Source organism: Perca fluviatilis, unplaced genomic scaffold (genome assembly GCF_010015445.1).
Source record: "Perca fluviatilis unplaced genomic scaffold, GENO_Pfluv_1.0 PFLUV_unplaced_scaf_3, whole genome shotgun sequence".
Lineage (NCBI taxonomy): Eukaryota > Metazoa > Chordata > Actinopteri > Perciformes > Percidae > Perca > Perca fluviatilis.
In genome coordinates, this window is record NW_024375704.1 from 203,017 (window position 1) to 217,221 (window position 14,205).

Consider the following 14,205-nt stretch of genomic DNA (forward strand, 5'->3'; position numbering starts at 1 on the left):
TCTGTGTGTCTCTCTGTCTCTCTGTGTGTCTCTGTGTGTGACAATTAAGCAGCAATGGCCATATGTATTCCCATAGCGTGTAGAATGAGATTTGGGAAGTACTGCGGAACTAACATTACAGGGACTCGCAACCAGAACCCGTTTATCCTATGCGTTTGTCCATAAAAGTGTGTGAATTTGTATTCTACTGAATTAATTTGAGCTCTGGGTTAAGATCACTGTATTAGTTTGAATATAATGTGTATTAGACATAAGACTATATTGCATACTTGAGCTGTGGGCAGTACTGTGGCACTAACATGGCAGGGACTCGCACCGTGTGTGTGTGTGTGTCTCTGTATGTGTCTCTTTGTGTGTGTGTGACAATTAAGCAGCAATGGCCATATGTATTCCCATAGCGTGTACATATGTTGCTAACTTCACAACATATGTATGCGTGTCTTCTACTAAAGTGTAAGAAGTCAGAGCTAATGAGCAACAGCATTGCAGATTTATATAGACTGCTTTCAGTTATAGCAGATACCTGCAGGTTCTTACTTTAAAGGGACTCGCATGTAGAATCAGGGTATTAGTTTATTCTGAGTAGATTATCTTTGCATTTGAAAAGAATACTCCTTATTGTGTTTGTTTTTTTCGCCCACTTTATTTTTTGAGAGACTAAAATGGTAAACTTTCACATTTTCAGAACGACATGGTGACACTTTATGTTCAGAAAGCGAAGGACCGTTATGTTGCAAGGGAATTGGCTTTGCTCAGGGCATCCAAACCCCACCCACCAATGGTCTCCCATTTCGATGAGATTGATGATGCAGCCATCGAAGAAGGCATCAGGAGGGAGTTGGAGGAGGCCCCATCCGCCGCTGAGCCGTATGATACTCCTCCCGCTGGTGAGGTCGTGGACCCATCCACCGCTGACTCGCCCGATGCTGCTTCCGCCCGTGTGACTCCGTCGAACAAACCCGACAGCGATGTCGTGGCCCCATCCGCAACTGAGCCGTCTGATACTCCTCCCGCTGGTGAGGTCGTGGACCCGTCCACCGCTGACTCGCCCGATGCTGCTTCCGCCCGTGTGACTCCGTCGAACAAACCCGCCAGTGATGTCGTGGCCCGGTCCGCCGCCGAGACTTCTAAGACTCCTTCCGCCAGTGCCACGCCCTTGAAGGAACCTGCCAGCCATTTGCCAAAAAAGCAGTTGTTTAGGAGGAACAAGCCGGTTGTGAGGACTCCGACCCCCCTCTGCAAGAACTGCAGGATCCTTGCTGCCGAGCTGAAGGTGGTGAAAGAGCTGCTGGAAGCCGAAATACAACGGAACGACGAACTGAAACGGCTGCACTTGTCGACCAATCGAGAAAAGGTGAGCATCGTGTTATTCCTCAACTGAGCGTCTCTTACGTTAAAGGCTCCCGATGCTAGAAGTTGGGTCTTTGACCATTGAAATGTTGGACAGATAAAATGCAGTATGTGTGTCAAAATAAGCTCATATTTTCCAATTTCAGGCAGAGAAGTACAAGAGGCGCAAGTCCTACTCTCCGTCGAAAGCGCCGCAGTATGGTAATTATGACGGTCCCGTACATGCAAAACTATTTTTTTTTTCTCTTTTTTTCATATTTTTGGGGCTATTGTTTTGTTTGTGTGTGTTGTAATTTTAGTTAAACTGGTAGAGGAGTTCAGGGAGCACACGGAAGGTTGCGATCCCACGCGGAAAATGAAGGAGAATGCCCGCCAGCGAGCTAACCACGTGCTGCACTTCCTGACGTTCATGTCCAAGCCCGCTGTTCCACATATGAACCTACTCTTTCTCAAGGACTACAGTCGGATCAGGAGGTAAGTACAAAATTGGAAGGACTATTGGTGTGTAAAAGGGTAGAAGATGTGACCTAACTGATATTTTTGTATTTCAAGATATGCAGCCCATCTGGCTGACAAAAACTTAAAGCCCACGACCATAAAAAGCTACCTGACGGATGTCGTTGCATTTTTGAAGTACGTTATGAGTATGGCGCCAGAAGGGGTGAAATTAGGCGTGAAAAGCCTAAATGCGCTGCTTGTGGAACTCCGGGCGAGGATCAGGGACGTGGCGAGAGCTGTGGTGGGACAACAACTGGCCCAGCGCCGCAAAAAGTCCGGTAAGATCACATCGCCCCTCTATTTGTTGACGAGTCACAAAAAAATGCAGAACACGTGTACGACGAATTGTTTCAATTTTCAGGTGAACTGGTGAAAGCGACTAATCACGCGTGGTTTCTTGAAAACGCACCAGACAGGATCTCTGTTGCACTCGGTAAGAATCGCTGCTCACTGCAGTAGTTTTAATGGAATGTGCATTAGATGTGAGACTATATCGCATACTTGAGCTGTGGGCAGGACAGCTGACCTAACATTACAGGGACTCGCACCCAGAACCTGGGATTTGCCATGTATGTATGTATGTATGTATGTATGTATGTGTATTCTACTGAAGTAATTTGAGCTCTTGATTAAGATCCCTGCTCGATGCCATAGTTTTAATGTGTATTTGACGTGAGACTATATCGCATACTTGAGCTGTGGGCAGGACTGCTGACCTAACATTACAGGGACCCGCACCCAGAACCTGGGTTCAGCTATGTGTTCATCCATAAAAGTTTGTTTTGTCTATGTTCTACAGAAGAATCGTGCTTGATATGCTAATGGTGAGTCCTGAGCTTAAACATTCACCCTTGCTGGTTCTTGAGCACGTCACTGGGCTATCGAGGCTGGTCTTTACACTACAGGGTCTTGCATGTAGAAACCGGCTCAGGTTGCATTCTGTAAAGTGGCTTGAGACCATATCACTTGTTAAAAAAAGAAGAAAATGCACTATATAGATAAAATATTGGGTGGAGGTGGTGGGCTTCTGTGTTTGTGTGTGGGCGTGGGCAATTCTTTGCTAAAGGATTTAAGCATCGCATAAAGTGGTCTTGTTATGCTTTTGCAGAACATCTTGAGAAAACTCCTGCAGATAAAAAAAGGCAGAGGAAGTTTTTCGGGCTCCTGAGTGGTTACATCGTAGCGTTGACTGGGCACAGGAAAGGCGTCGTTCTCAACATGACGCGGAAAGAGGTCAAAGCGGCAGAGAAACTGAAGAACGGTGATCGCATCATACGGGTAAGTACGACAATGCTAAGTGCGAAGTTTGTTGTATGGTGATTGAGTTGCTCTGAGAGAATTGTCACGCTTTTTGATATTGTAGGTGGAGCAGCACAAGACGGCTCGCTACTTTGGCCAGGCGGCCATACCGCTCACGAAACGGGAGTACTCCTGGTTCCTCAGATACAACTGTCTCCGGTCTCGCATAGAGGGAGGTCTAGAGGCAGTTACCTTTTTCCACACCTCCAGTGGCACAGAGTGCCTGAAGCTCGCCGAATACTTCAAAGGGGCGTGGGAGTCGTTGCAGTTGGGAAAGGCTCCGAGCTTCAACCTCCTCCGTTCCTCTGTGGCTACTTACGTGAGAAAACTTCTAATCTAGTTTTTCATCATGTGCAATAATGTGTGGTGAAATGTGGCATGCATTTTAGTCCTGTGTTTTTGTTTTTATTCTGTTTTACATTTGTCATTCCTGCAGACAAAGAGGCAACTGGGATCGAAGGCATACAAACGAGTGGCGGCCTTCATGTGTCACGATGAGCACACGGCCAAGAAGTTTTATCATGGTTCGTTAAATCTTAATTGTGTAATGCGCTTTGGTCAAATACAGCTGATATTTCCATCCAGGCTGCTAGCTGTAGGTTTCTATATGCACTGTAAAAGCATCACTTTAATCTGTTTGTATTCAACATCTAATCTATTCGGTCCGCAATTGCTTCGCACAGCGGAAGACCCGGCAGCCGAGGTCTTTAACAGCCGAAACCTATCCATCACAGCGATCTCTGCTTATGCTGTCAAGATCAGAGGAGGCACCCAGGAGAGAAGAGCCACAGAGGAGGTGGAAGACTGGGACAGTGTGGAGGATGTGGAGGATGTGGATGAGGAGGAGGATGTGGATGAGGAGGAGGAGGATGAGGAGGAGGAGGAGAGGAGGATGAGGAGGAGGATGAGGAGGAGGATGAGGAGGAGGATGAGGAGGAGGATGAGGATGATGAGGAGGAGGATGAGGAGGAGGATGAGGAGGAGGATGAGGATGAGGAGGACAACGAGAATGTGGAGGACCAAGACATGGGTGATGACGAGGAGAAAGAAGGGGTACTAATTGAGGACTCGGATAGAGAGGATGAGATAGAGGACCAGAAAATGGAGGAAGAAGACTGTGCAGATGAATGCCCAGACGGGACTAGGACTGGGCCAAGTTGTCCGCTAAAAAAGCGGTCCTGTAAGTCTGAAACTGAACAGAAAAGGGACAAGTCTGAAGCCAAACAGAAGAGAGTGTCCTACAAACATGTGCCTGAGGAGTGGTCCTGTGAGTCTGAAGACGAAAAGAAGGTCAAGTCAGAAGCCAAACGGAAGAGAGACTCCTCCAAACCTCCTGTGCCTGAAGAGCGGTCCAGTGACTCTGAACCCGAACAGAACAGAGACAAGTCTGAAGCCAAACAGAAGAGAGTGTCCTCCAAACCTGCTGTGCCTGAGGAGCGGTCCAGTGAGTCTGAAGCCAAACAGAAGAGAGACAAGTCTGAAGCCAAACAGAAGAGAGTGTCCTCCAAACCTGCTGTGCCTGAGGAGCGGTCCAGTAAGTCTGAAGCCAAACAGAAGAGTGAGTCCTCAAAGCCTCCTCTGCCTAAAGAGCGGCCCTGTGAGTCTGAAGCCGAGAAGAAAAGGGACAAGTCTGAAGACAAACGGAAGAGAGTGTCCTCCAAACCTCCTGTGCCTGAGGAGCGGTCCAGTGAGTCTGAAGCCAAACCGAAGAGTGAGTCCTCAAAGCCTCCTCTGCCTAAAGAGCGGCCCTGTGAGTCTGAAGCCAAGAAGAAAAGGGACAAGTCTGAAGACAAACGGAAGAGAGTGTCCTCCAAACCTCCTGTGCCTGAGGAGCGGTCCAGTGTGTCTGAACCCGAACAGAACAGAGACAAGTCTGAAGCCAAACAGAAGAGAGTGTCCTCCAAACCTCCTGTGCCTGAGGAGCGGTCCAGTAAGTCTGAAGCAAAACAGAAGAGTGAGTCCTCAAAGCCTCCTCTGCCTAAAGAGCGGCCCTGTGAGTCTGAAGCCGGGAAGAAAAGGGACAAGTCTGAAGACAAACGGAAGAGGGAATCCTCCAAACATCCTCTCGCCAGAAAGCAGCCTAGGTTTGAAGCGGGACGGAAGAGACGCTACTCCAAACCTCCTCTGGATAGAAAGCGGCTTAGGTCTAAATTGGAACAGAAGAGAGACTCATCTGAAACTCCTCCCCCTAAAAAGCCCAAAAGGGTTGCAAAGTGCCTTTTCAAAACAAATAGGGTAAGGGTGCCCTTAGACCCACACATTTGAAACACACCGTAATATCTTTCAGTCGAAAACTGACGCCGTATACTCTGTATTTATCTAGGAAGTGTCCTCTGAAGAGGAAGGGGGGCTTCTTCCGACCGACACAGAACAAGATGTGAGTTATTTTCGGTTCATTCTTGGTATCAGTTTCAACACTCAACACATGGGTGGCATTTGCCTAATTTATCTTTGCCTTTTCTAGGAGTTTGGCAGCACTCAGGGAGATGAACAAAGACCAGTTGTGAGTATAATTTACCTAATTGTATACAAATGACTAAAAGAATATTGCATAAATCGGATCTGTAACATTGTGTACGTCTCACAGTCTTATGGTTAAGTTTGAAGCTGATTGGAGCTCAAATGAAAGTGTCTCGCATTAAAGGGTCCCACATGTAGATGCCGGGTCCTTTCCCATTGCAATGCATATGATGTTGGTAGCCAGCAGCCACCTGACTTTACACCACTCATTTAACTCTCTGCTGCATAATTTTGAGCTTAGGCTCCTCATCTAATAAAATCAATGCCTTTTTCCCTGTAAATGTACAAAAATTGCAGCAACATCCTGTTTTTTTTTTTTTTCAGTTCATGGTGAGTTTGTTTTGAGCATTTACATCTTACAATATAGGGTCCCACAGGTAGAACCCAGGTCTTTCCCCATTGATGCACTTATGAAGTTGTCGGTTTAATAAAGGGTGTTTCTGGTGTCCAAAAATCTAAATAAGTTTTCAGTGTTAGGGTTGGTTAAACTGTATCTTTAATTTTTTTTTGTTTTTTTTTCCTCCAGGCAAAGGGTCCACCGGAGGATGCAGGTCTGTTGGGGGATGCGGTGGAGGCGAAGGGTCCGTCGGTGGAGGATCTGTCGCAGGACGCAGGTCTGTTGGAGCATGCGGTGGCGGCGAAGGGTCCGTCGGTGGAGGATCTGTCGCAGGACGCAGGTCTGTTGGAGCATGCGGGGGAGGCGAAGGGTCCGTCGGTGGAGGTGGAGGATCTGTCGCAGGACGCAGGTCTGTTGGAGCATGCGGAGGAGGCGAAGGGTCCGTCGGTGGAGGTGGAGGATCTCTCGCAGGACGCAGGTCTGTTGGAGCATGCGGTGGCGAAGGGTCCGTCGGTGGAGGATCTGTCGCAGGACGCAGGTCTGTTGGGCGATGCGTTGGATCTGTCGGTGCAAGTGGAGGATCTGTCGCAGGACGCTGGTCTGTTGGAGGATGTGGTGGAGATGAAGGGTCTGTCCCAAAACAGTTCAGACTCATTTGAACTGCCCTGCAGGCAACCGGAGGCTGAGGAGAGGGGAATTCTGACACCGGAGCAGGGTTAAAAAACTGACAGTGTGGTCAACACAGTTAAATTTGATTAAAATCAAAAGTTCATGGTTTTTCTCTGGAAATAAAAACTGTAGACAAAAATGATAACTGTCTTTGAATTAATTGGAGTGAATGAGTAAAGTGCTTTAAATTATTTTCATTTTGAACATTTTTAAAATTGAATCAGGTCTATCATTTAAGGGTTTCACACCTACAATCCGGGTTTTCTTCCAAATAGAAATAATTGAACATTTTCTGACCTTTTTTAATAAAACTGGCCAATTCAGCAGTTTTAAATGAATTCATAGCTCTGAAATGGGCATGTGCAATTCAGGGGTGATGCACAATAGGTGGCCCCTATTAGAACAGGCTTTCGGAAGGGGCTACATACCTGTCAAGTTTTGGATTTGAAAATAAGGGAAATTTTCCAGCACCCGCCGCGATCAGTCCCACCACCCCAACCAAGCTCCAGTATCTCTTACATTTTAAGACAGGTGTACAAGAAAGCTAAAATCACCACTTGATGCAGAATGCTGAAAACATTTACAATTTATAACCCCTTGTCTTTACATTTTATCTTCATTCCACACATTCTTTTCATTTCATATTGCTTTTCTTTTACAGTTTTTCTTTTCATTTCACATTTTTCTTTACTCTTTACAGAGTGGTTTACATGAGAGAGCGTTGTCACTCATCATCTGACCTCACACACTAAACTCGCGACAACTGTCACCTACAGTACCTGTAGTAGGCTACTGCAGGTGGCAGTTATCGCGAGGCTAGTGACAGAGCTCACATTGGTTTTTTTTTTTTTTACTCCGCTCAGACCCGGGGTATTATTTTTTAATAACGCAGGTTAAAATACGGGGGAGATTTACGGGAAAATACTAATACGGGAGGACGGCGGGAAAGAAGGGTAAAATACGGGACTTTCCCGGCCAAAACGGGATACTTGACAGGTATGGGGCTATGAGATTGGGGGTTGAGATTTGTGGTCCTACGGCCTGTGTGAGTTTTCTGGTCAAGTTTGAAGCAGAGGTTCTCACCCAAAAGGATCCCGCACCTACACACCGGGTTCTCTCCTATCAAAATACATATGAAATTGGTCCCCGGGGGGGTTAGGGGAGAGGGAGGATCCTGCACACAGTCATTTTAATAAACTGGTAAAGTTGTCAGAGTTGTTTCAATACATTTCATTTATTGGTACAATATCAAATAAAAAATCGTTTTTTTGTTTTTTTTCAAGGGCCCCAGGCCCCAGCCCTCAAAATCTTTTGTTCGCCCCTGCAGCTTGTTGAGCTGTGGGAGGTGCTCATTAGCGTGTGTGCAGGTGAGGCGCGGGGGAGGGGACAGCAGTCGCAAATTGAGAGGACAGAGACAGCAGATGGGAGCAGCACAAGTTTTGAGGTAAGAAACCAACAAAATCCCGTTTTATTAACTTACATGGACTGACTTTGTGTTGTGTTAGTTGCTTTTTATCGAAGTGATTGCAGAAATAAATCATCTCTGCAGGTTTATGTGTAGGATTTGACGTCATTTTCCCGGGAAAATCAGCAAGCCATTTAACACAGTGCGTCATTTTCCCGGGAGTTTTAGCCAGCCCTTTAACACAAAGATGCCATTTTCCCGGGAGTTTTAGCCAGCCATTTAACACATGGATGCAAAGGAATTGTTGTTAATGGTGTAAACTTTATTTTTGTATGGGTTTTATGTGGTTAAAACAATGTTAATTAAGTCTGGATAAAGTGCGTGAAGGCACATCAAAGGGGGGGGGGGGCGGAAGGGCGGTCGTAATTGAGAGGGCAGAGAGAGCTGGGAGCAGCAGAAATCCGAGGCAGATTTTGCGGTAAGAAATTACATTTTATTAACTTACAGGGACTGACTTTGTGTCGTGTTAGTTGCTTTTCTATCAATGTGATTCCAGAAATAAAGCACCTCTGCAGGTTTATGTGTAGGATTTCACGTCATTTTCCCGGGAAATTCAGCAAGCCACATTGCGTCATTTTCCCGGGAGTTTTAGCCAGCCCTTTAACACAATACTACGCCATTTTCCCGGGAGTTTTAGCCAGCCCTTTAACACATGGATGCAAATGAATTGTTGTTAATGGTGTACGCGTTATTTTTGTATGGGTTTTATGTTGTTTAAACACTTCATTGAGTCGGGAGAGTGCGTGCAGCGGGTCGAGCAATCACGTCAAAGGGAGGGGGGGGAGAGAAGTCATAATTGAGAGGACAGAGAGAGCGTGGGATCGGCAGAAGTCTGAGGCAGATTTTGAGGTAAAAAACACTGAAGACTACATTATATACTTGAGCTCTGGGCAGGCAGGAGGACCTAACATTAAAGGGACCCCCAACGAGAAACTGGGTTTAGCTATGTGTTGGTCTATAATGGGGGTGTGTATTCTACATATGTAACTTGAGCTCTGGATTAACACCACCGCTCACTTCATCAGTTGGAATATAATGTGTATTTCACTTAAGACTATGTGATGTACTTGAGCTCTGGGCATGCGGATCTAACATTAAAGGGACTCGCACCGAGGAACTGGGTTTAGCTTTGTTTTGGTCTACAACAGGGTGTGTGTGTGTATTCTACAAATTTAACTTGAGCTCTGGATTAACACCACAGCTCACTTCATTAGTTGGAATGTAATGTCTATTTCACTTAAGACTATATGATCTACTTGAGCGGTGGACAGGCCTGCTGACCTAACATTAAAGGGACCTACACTTAGAAACCGGGTTTAATACTGCGTGTGAGCCGTCCTCCCCCTCTGCCGTTTCCCGGCGTGTGAGCCGTCCATTCCCCATTGTTTCTTTTCCTAAGCCCAACCTCCGCCGTCCCGTCATTGTCGCCCGTCCCCTGCGGCCGCATCCCGGCGTGTGAGGCGTCCTTTCCCCGTTGTTTCTTTTCCTAAACCCGACCTCCGCCGTGCCGTTATTGTTTTCCATTTCCTGTCTATGATATACTGACAACAGTAGGATATATTTAGAGACAAATGTTTTCCTCAATGTCTTTAGTTTGACAGATTTTAACATATTCTGACATGAGGACACTGTCTAAGGACATTACAAACATTGGATGGGATATTGCTTTGATGAAGACGTCCGGACCCCACCCGCCGATGGTATCCCATCTTGACGAGATGGAGGATGCTGCTGCAGAAGATGGGAACAGGATGGAGATCCATGACCCTTCCTCAGTCCCACCTGTCAGCAAGGTCATGTCCCCATCTGCCGCTGAGCCGTCTGCCCATCGTTCCTCCCCTGTGATGCCGTCAATCCAACCTGCCAGCGAGGTCATGGCCACAACCGCTACTCAGACATTTGCCATGCCGTTCAAAAGGAACAAGCCGGTGCCGAGCACTCGATCCCTCGGCTGCAAGAACTGTGAGGTACTCTCTGCTGAGCTGAAGGCGGTGAGAGAGCTGCTGTCTGACCAAGTAGTCCGGAATGCTGAACTTCAACAGTTGCGCTTACCAACCCGTCGAGAAACTGTGAGTATTGTTATTCCTCTGATTCTGACATTACGTTGTCACTATTCGGAAAGGTGCTAGAAGCGTATGCTTTGGGATTCATGATGTCACCGTCTCTGTGAGTCTTCTGGTTAAGTTTGAAGCTGATTGGAGATCAACTGAGAGTTTCTTAAATAAGAGGGGCCCGATGCTAGAAGTTGGGTCTTTTACCATTGAAATATGGGATTGATAAAATGCAGTGCAATGCATGTGTGACAAACTAAGCCCATTTTCTCTTTTCAGGTTCAGGCTGCGAGGCCCAAGCCATTTTCACGATCGAATGCGTCTCCATACGGTAAATATAACAATCGCGTCGATGTCAAAGTATGGGTTTTTTTTTGTAGACTGCTGTTTTTTGAAAAAGCATGTTCTCGTATTTTTAGTCAAACTGGTGGAGGAGTTCAAGGAGCACACGGAAGGAAGCAATCCCATTCAGAAAACGAGGTGGAATGCCAGACGGCGAGCTAACCACGTCATTTATTTCCTGAGGTTTATGTCAGAGCCAGCTCTTCCTCATTTGAACCTTCTCTTTTTGAAGGACTACGGTCGGATCAGGACGTAAGTACCAAATTGTAAGGATTATCGCTGTCTAAAAGAGTAGAAGACGTGACCTAATTGATATTTTTCTATTTCAAGATTTACAGACCATCTGTCTGACAAAAACTTCAAACCGGCGACCATAAGAAGCTACCTACTAGATGCTGTTGCATTTGTAAAGTACATTCTGATGATGGCGCCAGAAGGGGTGAAAATAGGTGGAAGAAGCCTAAATGCGCTGCTAGCGGAACTCCGGGCGAGGGTGAGGCAGGTGTCGAGATCGGTGCTAGGGCGAAGGCTGGCTCAGGGCCGCGGGATGTCCGGTAACATCACATCTCCCCACCTCCTATTTGTTGACAAATCATAAAATGTAGAACACGTCGATGAAAAATTGTTTTCAATTTTCAGGTGAAATGACGAAAGAGACTGGTCATGTATGGTTTGTTCAAAACGCACCAGCAAAGATTACTGCTGCACTCGGTAAGAATCACTGCACACAATTAGACTATAAGGTGTATTTTACGTAAAACTATATTTTGCTCTGGGCAGGTCTGCTGACCAAACATTACAGGGACCCACACTGAGAAACCGGTTTAGCTATGTGTTTGTTTGTCCATAAAAGTGTATGTATTTCACTGAAGTAATTTGAATTCTGGATTAAGATCACTCCTCACTGCAGTAGTTTGAATAGAATGTGTATTTGACATAAGACTATATTGCATACTACATTACATACCAGCTGACCTAACATTACAGGGACATGCACCCAGAACCTGGGTTTAGGTGTGTGTGTGTGTGTGTGTGTGTATTCTACTAAAGTCATTTGAGCTCTGGATTAAGATCACTGCCTAATCCATTATTTTGAATATACTGTGCATTTTACTTAAGACTATATTATACACTTTTAGCCCTGGGCAGGCCTGCTGACCAAACATTACAGGGACCCACACCGAGAAACCGGGTTTAGCTATGTGTTTGTCTAGAACAGTGTGTGTTTGTGCATTCTACAGATTTAACTTGAGCTCTGGTTAACACCACTGCTCGCTTCATTAGTTTGAATGTAATGTGTATTTCACTTAAGACTATAAATAGATATACTTGAATGGTGGACAGGCCTGCAGACCTAACATTTAAGGGACCCACACCCAGAAACCGGGTTTAGGTATGTGTTGGTCCATAATAGTGTGTGTGTGTGTGTGTGTAGTATACTGAAGTAATTTGAGCTCTGGATTAAGATCACTGCTCACTGCATTATTTTGAATATACTGTGCATTTTACATGAGACTATATTATACACTTTTAGCTCTGCTTAACAGCCTGCTGACCTAACATTACAGGGACTCACACCAACAACCAGGGTTTAACACATCTGAACATTCGAGCAGGATGAGCTACATATATAGCAATATGCTTGAGGTCTTATTTGTTTTTTTGTTTAATTTCTTGCACCGACGGACCCTTTGCGTCCTCCGACTGACCCTTCGCCTCCTCCGACAGACCCTTCGCCTCCACTTGCACCGACAGACCCACCGCGCCCTCTGACGGACCCACCGCACCCTCTGACAGACCCTCCGCGTCCTACGTCGGACCCTTCGCCTCCACTTGCACCGACGGACCCACCGCGCCCTCTGACGGACCCACCGCGTCCTCCGACGGACCACTCGGGAGCCCGAAGAACAACGTAGAGGACAAGGACATGGAGGAGATGCTATTAGAGGAACCGGACACAGGAAGAGGAGGTAGAGGACCACCGCATGGAGATGGAGGAAGAAGAGTCAGGGAAGTTCTTCTCAACTCGTCGAACAAACCCGCCGTCCCTCGGCTGCAAGAACTGTGAGTTACTCTTTGATGCTTTCAAGATCGACGCTCACTGTATATTAGTTTGAAAATAGTGTGTATTTTTACTACTTGAGCTCTGGGCAGTACCTAACATTGAAGGGACCCACACCCAGAAACCGGGTTTAGTTATGTGTCAGTCCATAAAAGTGTGTTTTGTATATTCTACTGAAGTAATTTGAGCTCTGGATTAAGATCACTGCTCACTGCATTATTTTGAATATGCTGTGCATCTTACTTAAGACTATTTTATATACTTTAAGCTGTGGGCAGGCCTGCAATCTAACATTACAGGGACTCGCACATAGAACCTGGGTTTACACATCTGCACATTCAAGCAGGATCGGCTACATGAACGGCAACATATATCCATATGTTTGAGCTCTTATTTGTATTTGTTTCCATTTTTCCAGGTACAGGGATGGTTTTCCACCGAGGGACCCTTGGCTGCGCTTTCTTTCAGCAGCGTGACCCAGCCGTCCCTCGGCTTCGAGAACTGTGAGTTGCTCGCTGACGCTTTTGAGATCACTGCTCACTGCGTTACATTTTTGAATATAGTGTGTTATATTTACTGCTTGAGCTCTTGGCAGGACCTAGCATTGAAGGGACCCACACCCAGAGACCGGGTTAAGGTATGTGTCGGTCCATAAAAGTGTGTTTGTATATTCTACGCAAGTAATTTGAGCTCTGGATTAAGACCCTTGCTCGCTGCATTAGTTTGAATGTAGTGTGTATTTTACTTTAGACTATATTGTATACTTGAGCTCTGGGCAGGACTGCAGACCTAACATTAAAGGGACCCACACTCAGGAACCGGGTTTAGGTATGTGTTGGTCCATAATAGAGTGTGGGTGGGTGTGTGTGTAGTCTACTGAAGTAATTTGAGCTCTGGATTAAGATCACTGCTCACTGTCATTTTGAACATGCTGTGCATTTTACTTAAGACTATTTTATACACTTTAAGCTCTGGGCAGGCCTGCCGATCTAACATTACAGGGACTCCCACACATAAAACCTGGCTTTAACACATCTCCACATTCAAGCAGGATCGTTCGTGGACGGCAGCATGTATATTTGAGCTCTTATTTGTATTTGTTTCCATTTTTCCAGGTGCAGGGATGGTTTTCCACCGACGGACCCTTGGCCTCCACTTCCACCGACGGATCCACCGCGTCCTCCGAACAGACCCTCGGCATCTGCTCTTTCTTTCAGCGTTTACCTCTCCTGGGCCTCCTCTCGGCGCCTGGCAGCTCAGAGGATCCCCCCGATTGCGCAGCAGCTGCAGTCGTTTGAACCGCCAGGCGGCGAGAGGAGGCTGAGGAGGGGGCCGTCTCTGTCTGAATTAAAGTGCCGCGTGCAATGAATAAATATGAAAAGAACAGTGGTGTTTTTTGTCAATTGAGCGAGAGTCAATGAATAAACTTCTTTTAAATTGTGTCTCGTGTTTTTTTAACATGTCGTGAGCTTAGAATTGTAAGGTTCTATCTCCACTTTTGGTCGAAATTGAGTTTTTGACATAATCTGATCCATTAGGTGTTTATTAATGTCTGTGTTATTTTTGTAAAAAAGAATATTTTGTTCGTTAGTTACTAGTAGTATATTATACT

The 14,205-nt window shown here is 46.1% G+C and overlaps 2 protein-coding genes across 2 annotated transcripts; both read left to right on the top strand.

Moving 5' to 3' along the window:
- The first annotated feature begins 691 nt into the window (after nt 1-691).
- Nucleotides 692-6,815, top strand: LOC120555218 (titin homolog). Its single transcript, XM_039793903.1, has 13 exons — nt 692-1,354; nt 1,497-1,551; nt 1,650-1,824; nt 1,903-2,126; nt 2,210-2,281; nt 2,957-3,126; nt 3,212-3,466; nt 3,584-3,671; nt 3,831-3,997; nt 4,042-5,382; nt 5,471-5,524; nt 5,612-5,650; nt 6,194-6,815. Exons 1-13 carry the CDS (start codon nt 692-694, stop codon nt 6,722-6,724), a joined length of 3,834 nt encoding a protein of 1,277 aa, XP_039649837.1. The 3' UTR covers nt 6,725-6,815.
- A 1,167-nt stretch (nt 6,816-7,982) lies between these two features.
- Nucleotides 7,983-13,783, top strand: LOC120555220. The gene is made up of 9 exons (XM_039793906.1): nt 7,983-8,117; nt 9,776-10,207; nt 10,469-10,520; nt 10,609-10,783; nt 10,862-11,085; nt 11,171-11,242; nt 12,260-12,595; nt 13,012-13,096; nt 13,709-13,783. Exons 2-7 carry the CDS (start codon nt 9,809-9,811, stop codon nt 12,445-12,447), a joined length of 1,110 nt encoding a protein of 369 aa, XP_039649840.1. The 5' UTR covers nt 7,983-8,117; nt 9,776-9,808; the 3' UTR covers nt 12,448-12,595; nt 13,012-13,096; nt 13,709-13,783.
- The last annotated feature ends 422 nt before the right edge of the window (nt 13,784-14,205 follow it).